Below are 15,684 nucleotides of genomic sequence, written 5' to 3' on the forward strand. Positions count from 1 at the left end.
GGTGCAAACTAATGACTTCCTAAAAATCACTGCAAACACACCTCCCCGCCCACATGACCTGGGTTGCTGTGCGTAAGAGAAACCTGGTGGACAAGCAGCGGCAGGGACAGGCCCATCTGCTTCATCCAACCAAGTCTCTGTTACACATGCCAGGTCAAGTCCTCCATCCATGATCAAGTCATGGATGGCAGTGGTCTTATGAATCATTGACCTGGCATTGCACAGCAGCACCTTCAGGTCATGTGGGTATCCCTTGCTGATTCTAGTATCCATCCGGTCAGGACCAGACCCGGAGGCAGGAATAGTCCTCAGACAACGACTAAACCTGCCCCCTCTGTAATGACATGGTCTAGTCTTAGCGTAACTCCTCCTCCTACCCGTGATCACTGAGATCGGTTGTCCCAGTGCATCCCCCCCTGTGGAACATGCCCCAGCCATTTTGTGGGCTGGGGCCCACTCCCCGGCAGCCCTGACCCCTCCCCCTAAGAACAAAATAACACCTTAAACAAACAAACAAAACCAATAAAACAATACAAACAAACAAAAAAATGTAAAAATTACGAAAACATCAAAATAAAAAAATAATTCCCCAAGCCCAACGAAACATCCATCCCACCCCCACCCCCCCACATACAAAACATCCAAAAGAAAATTTTTAAAAACATTTTAAAAACACTCTGTGCCCCTCTGGCAGTAACAACTGTCCTAGTGAGGCCTGTCAGGCCCCGCCCTGGGCCAGGTGGTAAGTGGCAAGAGCAGGGCCCTCAGGGACTAATTCAGGGGAGTCCTACTGGGCCGCAGCAGCAAGCAGCAAGCAGTCCTTGTGAGGCTTCAGGCCCCGCCCCAGGCCAGATGGTATGTGGCAAGAGCAGGGCCCTCAGGCACTCACTCAGGGGAGTCCTCCTGGGCAGCAAGCAGCAAGCAGCAAGCAGCAAGCAGCAAGCGGCAAGCAGTCCTTGTGAGGCTTCAGGCCCCACCCCAGGCCAGATGGTAAGTGGCAAGAGCAGGGCCCTCAGGCACTCACACAGGGGACTCTTCCTGGGCAGCAGGCAGCAAGCAGCAGCAGTCCTTGTGAGGCTTCAGGCCCCGCCCCAGGCCAGATGGTAAGTGGCAAGAAGGAGCAGGGCCCTCAGGCACTCACACAGGGGAGTCCTCCTGGGCAGCAGGCAGCAAGCAGCAGCAGTCCTTGTGAGGCTTCAGGCCCCGCCCCAGGCCAGATGGTAAGTGGCAAGAAGGAGCAGGGCCCTCAGGCACTCACACAGGGGAGTCCTCCTGGGCAGCAGGCAGCAAGCAGCAGCAGTCCTTGTGAGGCTTCAGGCCCCGCCCCAGGCCAGATGGTAAGTGGCAGGAAGGAGCAGGGCCCTCAGGCACTCACTCAGGGGAGTCCTCCTGGGCAGCAGGCAGCAAGCAGCACGCAGTCCTTATGAGGCTTCAGGCCCCGCCCCAGACCAGATGGTAAGTGGCAAGAAGGAGCAGGGCCCTCAGGCACTCACTCAGGGGAGTCCTCCTGGGCAGCAGGCAGCAAGCAGCACGCAGTCCTTATGAGGCTTCAGGCCCCGCCCCAGGCCAGATGGTAAGAGCAGGGCCCTCAAGCACTCACTCAGGGGAGTCCTGGGTATGATTACCTGAACGTTAAAAGGCATGCAGGTTAGATGTGGATATTTTCATGGAAGCCTGAAGCCAGCATCTTCAATAATCATTCAAGTTTCTCCACATAACCCTTTGTTTTTCTGTGAACTTGGCTAAGAGCAACATGGCTTTAAGAGTTCTTTACCATTTTAGCTCAAAAACAAGCATCCAGTTCATTACAGCTGAAACCCAGTTTATCCTTTGAACATGACTCCTAAAGGCATTCTTTATTCCTGTGTTATTCCTACTTGAATTTTGATTCAAAGACTACTGAAGCAAATGGAATGACAGTGGCATTAAGACTGGATACAAAGTATTTAAAAATGAGGTCTGAAAACTACATTCGTTTAGGACAGTATTTTTTTCTGATGGTTGTGCTGATGGGGCAGAAATAGGAGGTGGCTATTAAAATATTGAACAACTGTAATGATTTCTGTTTCCAGGAAATTGGCTGTTTTGCTATAACAGAATTATTTATATTTGCAGAGATAAAATGAAAGGCAGGCCTTCCCTATACAAAAGTTAGGGAAGGAGAATTTGGTGCACAGTTTGCATAAGACTGTTAAGCATGTAGTGGATACTTGAAAAAACCTGTGCAGGTTTTCTCCCTGCCCTTGATGAACCGGTAGTGTGTGACTACTGCCATGCACCAAATTCTCCTTTAATAAAACCACAAATGTCATAATATGAGCACATCTCAAAACAGATAGCACATACACACAGGTGGCTTCTTGGAGTCAAAGAGGCCAGGTGGGCAGCCTTTCCATGGAACCAGCCCATGGTCAGAGTGGCCTGTGAACCCGTCCTGTGCTTCCTTTTTTCAAGTTCCATTATCTTAACTGAATTTTGCCTTCTTGCTTCTTGTCATCTCCTACTCCTGCTCGGTGTCAGCCACTCTTTCCTTTTTATGGTCCTGAAATGAATATGGCAATGTAGTTCTGATCTATAGGCTGAATTGTCTTTCTGTAGCCCTAGACTTCTTTTTCCACAGCCCACGATGGCCAGTAGAAGAGCCAGCACAGGCAACTGCAACCATGCATAGTGCCTTCCTAGTTGGATTATATACAAGGTGCGATGGAACAGGATTATTGGACTGATACCCATGACTTAATTCATATTACCCATACAGGAGACCCTACATGAGAATCAAAAGAAGTTCCCGGAGGAAGGCTATTTCTCTACAGTTTTACTTGAAACAGTACATTAGACAGCTGCTTAAATACAGGTTGTGATCCTTTCTTGAGGCTCACCTAATACAATTGTTGGAAAGTTATCTTCTGTATTTTGTTTGTGGCCTGACAAGTATATACAGACCAAAAAAGCATTCTGTCATTAAATTTTATGTGGCATACATCCCTCTTTTAAGATTATAAATAAAATCACATGACAAAAATAAAAAGTTGGGTTGCAGTATGATTCCAAAAGCTTATTGCATTTTATAATCAAGAAGCTTTAAAAATGTTCAGGATACAGAATTTATGGTGTTCCGTTTATCACTGCTGTGAGCCAAACCACGTTCTACAAGGAAATATGGCACAGTCATGGCTGTGTATGGGCCAGGCTATTCAAACTACTTCATAATTTATAATGCTTATAAGAGGCTATGACCATGCTGAATGCAGATGATATCAGACACAACCAATGTATCTGGAAGAATTAAAATAAGGTTCCTATAGTATTATTAATCTAACATTAAAAATGAATCTGCAGCTTCTGTTCAATTGTTTGTTTTATAAACAAATCTTATGCTTGGGACTTTCCCCCACCCCCAAGTATAAAAAAACTATGACACAAAAAGTATTACCAAGTTGCAATGCTAACCACTTGCCTGGGGGTAAGCCCCATTAAATTGAGTACTGACTTCTGAGTAGACATGATTACTGTTTTTGTATGGGGACAGAGAGCTTGGCAAAGATTGGTCACTTGCCTTGGTAAGAGGCAAAATTCCTATCCTGCAAAGTTTTCAGATCAGAACTCAGTGATGCCCGGCATGGTTTGCATCGTGAAATTCCCAGGTTTAATCATTCTTGTCTCCCCGGCTAAAAGAAATTAGTCCTAAATTTGGTATAAGACATAATTTCCATGGTTTGGTGCTTCATTCCTAAATGCATTTTCTTCAAAGTATTGTTCATTTGTTTTTAGTGCCACTTATTTCTCTAAAAAGGAATATTTAGGATGGTGGCCCAAGTCTCATGAAGGTTGTTTTTAAATTCCTTTTTGGTTTATGACATGGAGACTATGTTTCCTTGTCCTTCACCCTGCCTCACATTGAAACTTTTCAGCAAGAGTTCTTTGGCACATAGCCACTGCCCATGTAGCTCTGTACTGTCTACACTGGCAGGCAGTGTCTCCCTCAGTCCTACCTGGAGATGCTGGGGTTGAGCCTGGGACCTTCCACCTGCAAAGAAGATGCTCTGGGCATCCCAACAGATTCATAGTATAACAAAGTTGTACAAATCTGTGTTATTTCCAGTGCAATATTTGTATGCAGAATGTTGTTTCACCCTTACTTTGTATACATGAGGTATAAATTAAATTGAATTCATCGTCAGTTGCTTTGGGTCCTCTATGACCATCTTCTTCCAGTGATTGTTGTGGCAGCATTGTTATGTTTGGCAGAATTAAAAACAATAACACTGTAGATCATAAACAAGGATGTTTAACATTCATTATTATATTTATTACATTTATTGGTTGGTTACTACAGAAAATGTATTGAAGCAACCAACAATTGGAGAAAAACACAGAGTTTATTTGTTGTCAATGTGAGACAATAAACCAGAAGCCTATATGGGGGGAAGAGAGACTTGGAGCATGAATTGAATACTCAGGACTGTAGGGGGCTATGGGTTGAGATTTTACTTAAACTCAAGATTAGGCTTAAGTTGAGCTGTCAACCATTTGTGAGATTTGCTGGGGTGCTGTGCCTGTTTGGTTTTCTGTTTACCTCCTGCATTTTAACCCGGCTTACTCGTGAGCACTCCTCAGCTGCCTGAGAAATGAGGATTTTTTTTGACGCCACGGATACGAGCTTCGAAAGTTTATTGCCTGGTACTCAGCTACGTACAGGAGCTGTTCCTTGGTCGGAGTTTATTTATTTATTTATCCCAGTTTAACTACTCAAGCTGTTGAAGTTGACTTTTTGACCATGCGAAGCTTCCGTGCGATTTTAAGTTTCGCGGCTGCCCCCTGCCTGTCCACTATCTGCGTCAGGTCCAAATACAACCAAAGCTCGCAATCTCATAAGCGAAAGCGAAACCTTTCACAGGAGAAAGACGATTGTGGGAACCTGGCGAGTTCTTCGCGTGGAAGGAAAACCGCGCCTCACCAGCGAGACCCATGGACTGGGGAGGTGGGTTGGCGGCCCGCAGGTGCCTCCTGCACGGCTTTTCGGTGTTCCTCTGTGGCGTCGTCGTCCTCCAGCCGGCAGGTAAACAGAGCGGGCGAGGGGCTTCGCTGCTGCAGCTGCTGCTTCCTCTAAAGGCCGCTCGGCAGCCGCAGGGCGACTCGCGCCGTGAGTTCGGCTCCTGCTTGGGGGAGAGAGCGCGGAGGTCGCTCTCGCCCCGGGGGAAAGAAGCGGAAACTCCTGGATGTAGGGGAGAGCTAGTAGGGGAGCTGAGTGGGGCAGCACAGGCCACCCGCTCCCCCTCTCTTGGAGAAGCGAGTTTTGTGACAGGGGGCGAGGTGGACGCTAACTAACGAGAGTAAGGCGGACTAAGGGGGACACTTGTTTGGAGCAGAGGAGGAGGAGGGGGGCGCTTTGTAATTGCTCCTCCGTGGAAAGCCCAGCTCCTCCTTGCGCCTCTTCCTCGCGGAAATGGTGCCCACTAGGCTCGACATACAGTTGTGCTTTGGAGACTAGGGAGTTTTCTCTGCGTATTTCTGGGGCACGGATTGGAGCCATAACGCGTGTGGAAGGAGAGAGAAACTCTTAACGGAATCCAGACTGGACACCCGGCCTCTTCAGCTTGCATTGGGGAAGCGGGAGAAACCACCAGCTGGTTCCAAGCGGAGTTTCCCCCTTGGTGTGCTAATTTCTAGCGCTTGAGGAGAAATCCCTGAGAGCGGAGTGTTAAATCCGCCAACCAGCTGCGTTACCGTCTGGATCCACAGGGGGCACGTTATTATTATTATTATTATTATTATTATTTATTAACTAATTTTTTATATTGTACTGCCCTTCATCCGAGGATCACAGAGCGGCTTACAATATAAAAACACAAAAATACATAACATAGTAACAAACTAAAGCAATAACCCCCTCACAGGTCATATAGATGGTTCAAATAGCCAAAGGCGTGGGAGAAGAGGAATGTTTTTGCCTGGCGCTTGGACGTAGCCAAGGAGGGGGTAAAACAATAGAAATACTTAACTGAGCAATCGCGTTGGTTCTGCCCCCTAACAAAAGTCCTGCCCCCCCCCAAATCCTGGCTATGCCCATAGCCTGGCACCTAAAGATATGTCACAAAGTATAATATGCTCAAACTGTCTTGCTCTGGTGAGCACCACCTGGAGTTTCTGAACCATCCTCAGAGGCACTCCCACTTATAACATGTTGCAGTCATCTAACCTAGAGGTTACTAGAGCATAGGCAAGAGAAGTTGGGCTTTACCTGTCCAGACAGGGGGCACAGGTGGGCCAGCAGCAGGAGCTGACGGAAGGCACTCTGTGCCACTGGGGCCACCTGAGCCTCAGGTGACAGCAGTGAATCCAGAAGCACCTCCCTTCAGAGGGAGTGTAACCCCATCAGGAGTTTTGGCAATTTGTGTGAAAATGAACAAGCCTTCATGCCTGGCTAAAATTTGGCCCTTTGGCATGCTGTTGACTTTCCAGAAGCCCTAACTCAGCAACAGGAAATTCTCTGGCCTCTAGATGGCACTGTGAATCCCAGAAAAACAGTTCAAGTTGAGAAAGAGAAAGAAAAAAACCAGTCGCTAAATTAAAATAACCCTCAAGCCAGAGCAACAGCCTAATAACAGTTAGTGACAGGACATCAGCTTGATCTTTTCATTGCTAAAAACCATATAGGCTACACAAACATAAATGAAATATAGAAAAAGAAAGGGATCCTCAACATTTTGCCATTGTCTATCCTAAAGTATTATTGACTGCCCATTCCCCAGTGTTAAAGATTAGAGCAAAGTTCACAGGTGAAATATAGGAGACTATGGTTTTTGTTTTTGTTTTTTTGGTCCCATTTTGCTACCAGGAACCCTGGTGCTGGCTTCTACTGGAGGATCAGGTTAGTTGAATCCAACCCTATATTTCTAAAAGGGTCATTCCACACCAAATCACCTGGTGCCATGTGTTCTCACAACTTATATTTTCTTCAGGTTTTTTTTTTTTTGTTGTTATGTGTAGATACCTATGAGATAACCTCAAATTATTTTTAAAATACTTTTTGGTTTAAAATTGGGGGCAGGATAATTTTTTTTTAATTTAAATTTTCACGCAATTTAGGCGGGTGGTGCTGTGGTCTAAACCACAGAGCCAGGGCTTGCCAATCAGAAGGTTGGTGGTTCGAATCCCCGCGACAGAGTGAGCTCCCGTTGCTTGGTCCCAGCTCCTGCCAACCTAGCAGTTCAAAAGCACGTCAAAGTGCAAGAAGATAAATAGGTACCGCTCCGGCGGGAAAATAAACAGTGTTTCCGTGCGCTGCTCTGGTTTCGCCAGAAGCGGCTTAGTCATGCTGGCTACATGACCTGGGAAAAGTGCCTGTGGACAAACGCCAGCTCCCTTGGCCAGTAAAGCGAGATGAGCGCCACAACCCCAGAGTCGTTCGCAAATGGACTTAACTGTCGGGGTCCTTTACCTTTTTAGGCTAATGCAATTTCTGTGTCAGAAAAAAACCTCCTGTTTCACTTATTTTTTAACCAATTGGGCCTATTTTGGTATCAAAATAAAGGTAACTATGGTCTCTTTCAAAATAAGGTATAAAATAAGGTGTCAAAATGGTATTAAGTGCCACAGAAAAGGATCACCGACCATTCAGTAGGAAACAAAAAGCTATTTTGTTTCCCATACATTTAATATGGGCAGTGATGAATCATAGCCTTCTACTGTTAGAAAGGTCAAAAGACTATTTGCAATAATGCTATTTTTTTTCTTTACGAAGAATCTCTGAAAGTGACAATGGAAAGTCGGATGGTGGCAGTCTTGGACACAGATGTGATGATACCATGTGAGATCTCTGAATACAGCACTCCAGAGCTAAAGATCGCAAAAATAGCTGTTGAGTGGTATTGGAAGCCTTCTCCCAAGGAAGCGGAAAATATAGTGTACACCATTGTTTCTGGAGTGCCTCAATCTTATAGAAACGGTGCAAGAATGGATGAAAGTGAACTGATAAAAGGCAATGCTGCACTTTCCCTCCCCCAAATACAGATTAGTGAAGAAGGAATATACATATGTTCTGTGACTGTTACCCCAGATTCAAATGAAGGAACCACTGTTGTAGAGCTAATTGGTAAGTATTTATGTTGCACAAGTTTGTAGAAAACTTACAGAGAACGAACTTGTACATTTCAGAATTTCCCAGTAGCTTTGAGGTCTAACTAAGCATTATATAAGGAAATGTATGTGATATCACCCATCTTTAGAGAAAAGTCACTTTGCAAGACAGTAATTTAGAACAGTGAACTATGGGGGTGGGAGAAGCATGCTTAATCCTTTCCCCCAGGCATCAAAATACATTCCAAGCTGCTTCAGCCTCCCCCCCCCCCCGAGATGCAGGTTTGGAACCTTGTAGGGGTGGTTTGGTACAGTGAGAGGAAAGGAAAGTGTTACACTTCTACCAAAATTTCTTAACTATAAATCACCTGCTTGGGAATCATAGAACTCTAAAATTGTAGAGCTGGAAGGGATCCCAAGGGAATCTCTACTAGATCATACATGGCAGATGGCTATCCAATCTTTGCTTTAAAACTTCCAATGAAGGAGTGTCTGCTACCTTCTGAGGGAGTCTGTTCTAATGTCAGACAGCTCTTAAGAAGTGTATCTCTTCAAAAAAAAGTCACTTTGTGTTATGGAGAGGTATAGCTGACTCATTAAAAGTTTTGCTAAGCAATTTCTTATATACCAAGTGGGACCTGCCATAAAATGTTGTATTGTGGAGTGCTCCCATTAAGGCCTCCAGCCACTCAGGTGGTATCCAAGATACCCCATTGCATTCTCTCTTCATCACCCCAATTTTTCATGCTCCCCATCCCCAACAGGTTGTCAGTATTTTGTGGCTACTAAGCATGCTCTTTTTTGGGGGGGGGTGCCTCCTTAGATTTCCCCCTGTAGTTGTTGTTTTACTTCTGCATGCTACTATCTCCTCCTTGTGTCTTAGTAGCCTTCTTTTGGTGTTGTCACTCAACACCTGAGCTCTATTCGACAGACTGATATTATCACATATATTTGAAACACTTGAAGCCAAAGAATTGGCTGGTTAGTTCAAATGAATCATTGAAAGTTAAGTCCACTCCCATTGCTTCTTTGCCCTCACTGCGCTTTTAGAATTGCCAGATCACAAAAGCTACACTAACAATAGAAGCTGCCACTGACATAATTATCTCCTCGGGGTCTAGGTTCTAAATTGTAATAATCCTATATATATGTATGTATATATGTATACCTGTAAAATTTGTTCTGTATCCTTCAGTGTCAAAATGCTATGAAGGCAGCTTAACTACTTAAACAATAGAATGATAAATAAATAGCAACAAAAATAACAAAGCAGAGGAATAAAAAAATACCTTCATATCAATGGTGGGGAAAAATAAACCAGGTCCCTTCAGGTCCGTCATTTACCTTTCTGCTTTTTCCATCCAGTTGTGCAGAGTCTCTTGTAACTCTAGTTTTGCCCAATTTTGGTATTCTCCTGGACTCCTTTCTTTAGCTCTCTGCCTCCACCATTATTTTCCCCCAAGTTCCTTCTTGTTCACTTCTATTACCACCAAGACTCTTGACCAGCCTTCTTAGTAGGCTTCCCCGCTTCCCACTCATAGCACACAGCTCCTCTTGACCCACAAAACACCTTCTTCAGGACTTCTCTTCTGTGCCTCTTGCCCCAGCCATCTCCTTCTAATTAAACAACCCTCAACCCAGGTTTTTAATTTAGACCATGTCCTTCTGAGAAATCAGGAGTATGAACTATGACTTTCACTTCACTTTCAAGCAGCTTTTGTCTGAAAAACTGTATAAAAATGCAGTAAAAACAGAAACAATGACACTTTTGATTATCTCCATGCAGCTCAACCTTCAGTAAAGCTGTCTCCCAGGACAGTTGAACTAGAAGACGGCAAGGAGAAGACCCTGTCATGCACAGTGAATAAATTCTATCCTCTTTTGATTGAGGTTCATTGGGAGAAGAAATCTGAACGCGGCAATAACGAAGTTGTACCTGCAGATGATATTTGCACAGGGGTACCTGTGAAAAATGGAGATGGCACTTTCAATGTAACCAGTAAACTGGGGCTACAACCATCTTTACAAGATAATGGAAATGTCTATAGTTGTGTTGTGGGACACAAATCATTTTCCATACGGCAGGCCTTCAATGCCACTTTGATAGTAACAGGTATTCCTTCTGTTGACCTTTTCTGCCTGTGTGTGTGTGTGTTTGTGTATAATAGTGGGTCACATCCAACTGGTGTACTTCCATGAGTGTAGGGGCTTTTGATCCAGAAGGGGAGGGGATATTTGCCCACACACCATGGACCCTTCAGCACCTTCCACTAATCTTGCCTTATGTTCTGAAATGTAGCCTTCTTTCTCCAAAGATTCATATTGTACTTACAAATGCATTAGTCTTTGGGACTTCCATGCTAGGGCATCACAAGGAAAGGGATAAAATATATTGTAACGCCTTTATACAAATCTATGGGAATACTGTGCACAGTTCTAGTTGCTGCATCTCAAAAAGATTATTGGAGCTGGGAAAGGTGCACAAAAAGGGCAACCAAAAATGATATTAGGGATGGAACAACTCCTTAGTGAGAAAAGGTTATGGCACTTGGGGCTTTTTAGTTTTTTTTAAAAAAGGCAAATATGAGGAAGGGACATGTTAGAATTGTATAAAATTATGTGTGATATAATTATCTGGGATGCGGGTGGTGCTGTGGGTTAAACCACAGAGCCTAAGACTTGCTGATTAGAAGGTTGGCGGTTTGAATTCCCGTGACGGTGTGAACTCCCGTTTCTTGGTCCTTGCTCCTGCCAACCTAGCAGTTTGAAAACACGTCAAACGTGCAAGTAGATACATAGGCACCGCTCTGGCGGGAAGGTAAATGGCGTTTCTGAGCTCTGCTCTGGTTCACCAGAAGCGGCTTAGTCATGCTGGTCACATGACCCGGAAGCTGTACGCCAGCTCCCTCGGCCAATAATTTGGGCAAGTGTGTCTTTGTATGTGAGAGGGGGGGGGGAAAGATGCATTTTCATAAAAGAGAGCCATTGAAAATGGAAAATACCATTGAAATTGAAAATACCATTGAAAATGGAGCTATAAAATCTTACTGCACATAAATGAACAAGCAAATACTGCAGACCTTCTTTGTTCTCTGAAAGGTGATTTTATGCAAGGAAAAAAATATCTAGTACCATAAATATGTGGAGTTATGCTCTAATAACCTTTGGGGACGTTTTGACTATATATGATTTCAGCTTTATGCATAACCCCCTGTAATGTAACCCCCATGTAAAATTTGAGTCTACTATAATATGTAAAACCACACTTTCTGAGATTTGGATTATCAGGTCATTGTTCAACAGAACTAACCTTTGTTTTTCGTATTTTGTGTTACAGCTGCATCACAACCAGTTGGAAATGTTCAAAATCATCCTGCGGGAGGCAGTCAGCCTTTACCACCAGGAAGCATACCAGTACAAGAAACAGCTGCAGGATCAGATCACGTTCAGTCTCACCCTTAACCACACGTGCCTCAAATTTGTACCATAGTTTTGGGAGAGAAGTGGGAGGGGATGTGGTCAGAGAAGTAAAAACAAATTGGGAATTGAGCTTAAAATCCCCATTTCAAATCATTGGATTCATGAAGACTTTCAAAGGCACAAATGATACAAGGCAGGTTTATAAAGCTGCCGATCTTTCAGGTGAGAAGGGTATATTAAAATATTCTAATTTTGTAACTAGATTTAAGGATATCATCCAGATTTTATCCTCAGGAAAACATTATTGTTTGACTTCAATGTAATTTGGCTGGCTGTCCATCATTTGTGCCTTGGAAAATCTCCACCTACTTCATGGTTAAATTAAATATGTTTTATAATCTGCCAGAAGACTCACTGATGAGGGAAAAGCTAAGAGGCACAAATCTTTTACTTTTTTTGGTAAATGTTCATGATGCCGACAGTCTTGATTGTCGGTGGGTGTAAAGTGGAAGTTTGCTTGATCAAGACACAAGTCTATGACAATATTTTCCTAAAAGTGCCAACAATGGAAAGCAGGAATTTAGGATGGTGTAGTGAATGAGGGTGGGTTCCCCTGCCCCAATCTCTTTGGTCTTTGAGACCAAATGAATAGAAACCACCTGTGATCTGATTTCAATAAGTTCTGCACATAAAAAAGGAAGTCTCTAATTGCAGCAGGGAGTAATAGGCAATAGTGAATATGCCTAGGAATGCCAGTATAAGAAGCCTTCAACAGAAATAGTGAATTTGAAATGTATTGATTTAGCCATCCTTATTGTTGCAAACCGAATGCAGTGTGTCAGCTGGCTACATCCCCTGCAAGTCAGCTATGAAGAAGATACTTTTGTCCTACTTCCTTTCATAATATGCCAGTTGCATTTATCCCTTTATGAGCTATGAAAGCAAGCTCTTTTGATGATAAAGTATATTTGCAGAATGAGCAAAGACCTCTCATTGTCTTTTCCTGGACAAAACAGCTTGGCTCCTGCTGTAAACGACTCCTTTGAAAATCATCAGTATGTTACAAACAGCAGTTCTCAGAAGCTGCATTCTGAGTTTAAGCTAAAATTAATAATAATAATAATAATAATAATAATAATAATAATAATAATTTATTATTTATACCCCGCCCATCTGGCTGGGCCTCCCCAGCCACTCTGGGCGGCTTCCATAGAAACCAAAAATACAGTAAAATATCACACGTTAAAAACTTCCCTGAACAGGGCTGCCTTAAGATGTCTTCTGAATGTCAGGTAGTTGTTTATCGCTTTGACATCTGCTGGAAGGGCGTTTCACAGGGCGGGCGCCACTACCGAGAAGGCCCTCTGCCTGGTTCCCTGTAGCTTTGCTTCTCGCAATGAGGGAATCGCCAGAAGGCCCTCGGCGCTGGACCTCAGCGTCCGGGCAGAATGATGGGGGTGGAGACGCTCCTTCAGGTATACTGGACCGAGGCCGTTTAGGGCTTTAAAGGTCAGCACCAACACTTTGAATTGTGCTCGGAAACGTACTGGGAGCCAATGTAGGTCTTTCAAGACCGGTGTTATATGGTCTCGGCAGCCGCCCCCAGTCACCAGTCTAGCTGCCGCATTCTGGATTAGTTGTAGTTTCCGAGTCACCTTCAAAGGTAGCCCCACGTAGAGTGCATTGCAGTAGTCCAAGCGGGAGATAACCAGAGCATGCACCACTCTGGCGAGACAGTCCGCAGGCAGATAGGGTCTCAGCCTACGTACCAGATGGAGCTGGTAAACAGCTGCCCTGGACACAGATTTGACCTGTGCCTCCATGGACAGGTGTGAGTCCAAAATGACTCCCAGGCTGCGCATCTGGTCCTTCAGGGGCACAGTTACCCCATTCAGGACCAGGGAATCCTCCACACCTGCCCGCCTCCTGTCCCCCAAAAACAGTACTTCTGTCATGTCAGGATTCAACCTCAATCTGTTAGCCGCCATCCATCCTCCAACCGCCTCCAGACACTCACACAGGACCTTCACCGCCTTCACTGGTTCTGATTTAAAAGAGAGGTAGAGCTGGGTATCATCCGCATACTGATGAACACCCAGCCCAAACCTCCTGATGATCTCTCCCAGCGGCTGCATGTAAATGTTGAAAAGCATGGGGGAGAGGACAGAACCCTGAGGCACCCCACCAGTGAGAGCCCAGGGGTCTGAACACTCATCCCCCACCACCACTTTCTGAACACGGCCCAGGAGGAAGGAGCGGAACCACTGTATGACAGTGCCCCCAGCTCCCAGCCCCCAAGACGGTCCAGAAGGATGTTATGGTCGATGGTATCAAACGCCGCTGAGAGATCCAGCAGAACTAGGGAACAGCTCTCACCTTTGTCCCTAGCCCGCCGGAGATCATCAGCCAGTGCGACCAAGGCAGTTTCAGTCCCACGATGAGGCCTGAATCCCGACTGGAAGGGATCCAAATGGTCCGCTTCTTCCAGGCGTGCCTGGAGTTGTTCGGCAACCGCCCGCTCAATCACCTTGCCCAAGAATGGAAAATTTGAGACTGGGCGATAGTTGGCCATCGTGGCCGCATCTAAAGATGGTTTTTTAAGAAGCGGTTTAATAACCGCCTCTTTCAGTGGGTCTGGGAAGGCTCCCTCACGGAGGGAAGCATTCACCACCCCACGAAGCCCATCGCCCAGTCCTTCCCGGCTAGCTTTTATAAGCCAGGATGGGCAAGGATCCAGGAGAAAGGTGGTTGGTTTCACTCGTCCAAGCAGCCTGTCCACATCCTTGGAGGTAACAGATTGGAATTGATCCCACTCAACTTGACTAGACAGAACTCTAGCACTCTCCCGCCCCGGCCCTGCTCCCACGGTGGAGTCCACTTCTTCCCGAATCTGAGCGATTTTATCTGCAAAAAACTTTGCAAAATCATTGCAGGAGAACATGTGGCCCGTACTGGGCCCCGATGTTGCAGGTGGTTCCGCTAAATTGTGAACTACCTGAAAAAGTCTCCTGCTGCTGTTTTCTGCAGATGCAATAGAGGCGGTGAAGAAATTCTTTTTCGCCGTCGCTATCGCCACTAGGTAGGCTCGACGCTGAGCTCTAACCTGTGTCCGGTCAGATTCGGAATGAGTTGTCCGCCACCGGCGCTCTAGCCGTCTCAACGATTGTTTCATAGAATCATAGAATCATAGAATCATAGAATCATAGAGTTGGAAGAGACCACAAGGGCCATCGAGTCCAACCCCCTGCCAAGCAGGAAACACCATCAGAGCACTCCTGACATATGGTTGTCAAGCCTCTGCTTAAAGACCTCCAAAGAAGGAGACTCCACCACACTCCTTGGCAGCAAATTCCACTGTTGAACAGCTCTTACTGTCAGGAAGTTCTTCCTAATGTTTAGGTGGAATCTTCTTTCTTGTAGTTTGGATCCATTGCTCCGTGTCCGCTTCTCTGGAGCAGCAGAAAACAACCTTTCTCCCTCCTCTATGTGACATCCTTTTATATATTTGAACATGGCTATCATATCACCCCTTAACCTCCTCTTCTCCAGGCTAAACATGCCCAGCTCCCTTAGCCGTTCCTCATAAGGCATCGTTTCCAGGCCTTTGACCATTTTGGTTGCCCTCCTCTGGACACGTTCCAGTTTGTCAGTGTCCTTCTTGAACTGTGGTGCCCAGAACTGGACACAGTACTCCAGGTGAGGTCTGACCAGAGCAGAATACAGTGGCACTATTACTTCCCTTGATCTAGATGCTATACTCCTATTGATGCAGCCCAGAATTGCATTGGCTTTTTTAGCTGCCGCGTCACACTGTTGGCTTCATTGCCCTCAGATCCGTGGAAAACCACGGGGCTGTCCGGGCTCCATGCAATCGGAGAGGGTGCTTCGGAGCCAAACAGTCAATAGCCCTGGTTAACTCCACATTCCAGCGGGCCACCAAGGAATCAGCTGAAAGGCCATCAACATGGGATAAAGCATCCCCTACCACTCTCTGGAAACCATTTGGATCCATTAAGTGGCGGGGGCGGACCATCCGAATTGGTCCCACCTCCCTGCAGAGGGGATGGGTCGCAGAGAAGTCCAGTTGCACCAGGAAGTGATCTGACCATGGCACTTCTTTCGTTTCGCTTTTACTTAGTGTCAGATCACCAACATCCATAGAGGTAAACACCAGGTCCAAGGCAT

At 45.5% G+C, this 15,684-nt stretch overlaps 1 protein-coding gene across 1 annotated transcript; it reads left to right on the forward strand.

The window, feature by feature from the left end:
- The first annotated feature begins 1,617 nt into the window (after positions 1-1,617).
- On the forward strand, positions 1,618-11,541 carry LOC128412557 (natural cytotoxicity triggering receptor 3 ligand 1-like). Its single transcript, XM_053389798.1, has 4 exons — positions 1,618-5,059; positions 7,745-8,095; positions 9,866-10,192; positions 11,417-11,541. The coding sequence occupies exons 1-4, from the start codon at positions 4,969-4,971 to the stop codon at positions 11,539-11,541; spliced, it is 894 nt and encodes a 297-aa protein (XP_053245773.1). The 5' UTR covers positions 1,618-4,968.
- The last annotated feature ends 4,143 nt before the right edge of the window (positions 11,542-15,684 follow it).

This window comes from Podarcis raffonei, chromosome 1 (genome assembly GCF_027172205.1).
Source record: "Podarcis raffonei isolate rPodRaf1 chromosome 1, rPodRaf1.pri, whole genome shotgun sequence".
NCBI lineage: Eukaryota > Metazoa > Chordata > Lepidosauria > Squamata > Lacertidae > Podarcis > Podarcis raffonei.

What these genes read in the sequence shown, in the direction of transcription:
- LOC128412557 (XM_053389798.1), top strand. Translation starts at nt 4,969, where the DNA reads ATGGACTGGGGAGGTGGGTTGGCGGCCCGCAGGTGCCTCCTGCACGGC. An exon ending in CGTCGTCCTCCAGCCGGCAG is followed by an intron (nt 5,060 to 7,744) that starts GTAAACAGAGCG and finishes TTCTTTACGAAG; the next exon opens with AATCTCTGAAAGTGACAATG. An exon ending in CACTGTTGTAGAGCTAATTG is followed by an intron (nt 8,096 to 9,865) that starts GTAAGTATTTAT and finishes ATCTCCATGCAG; the next exon opens with CTCAACCTTCAGTAAAGCTG.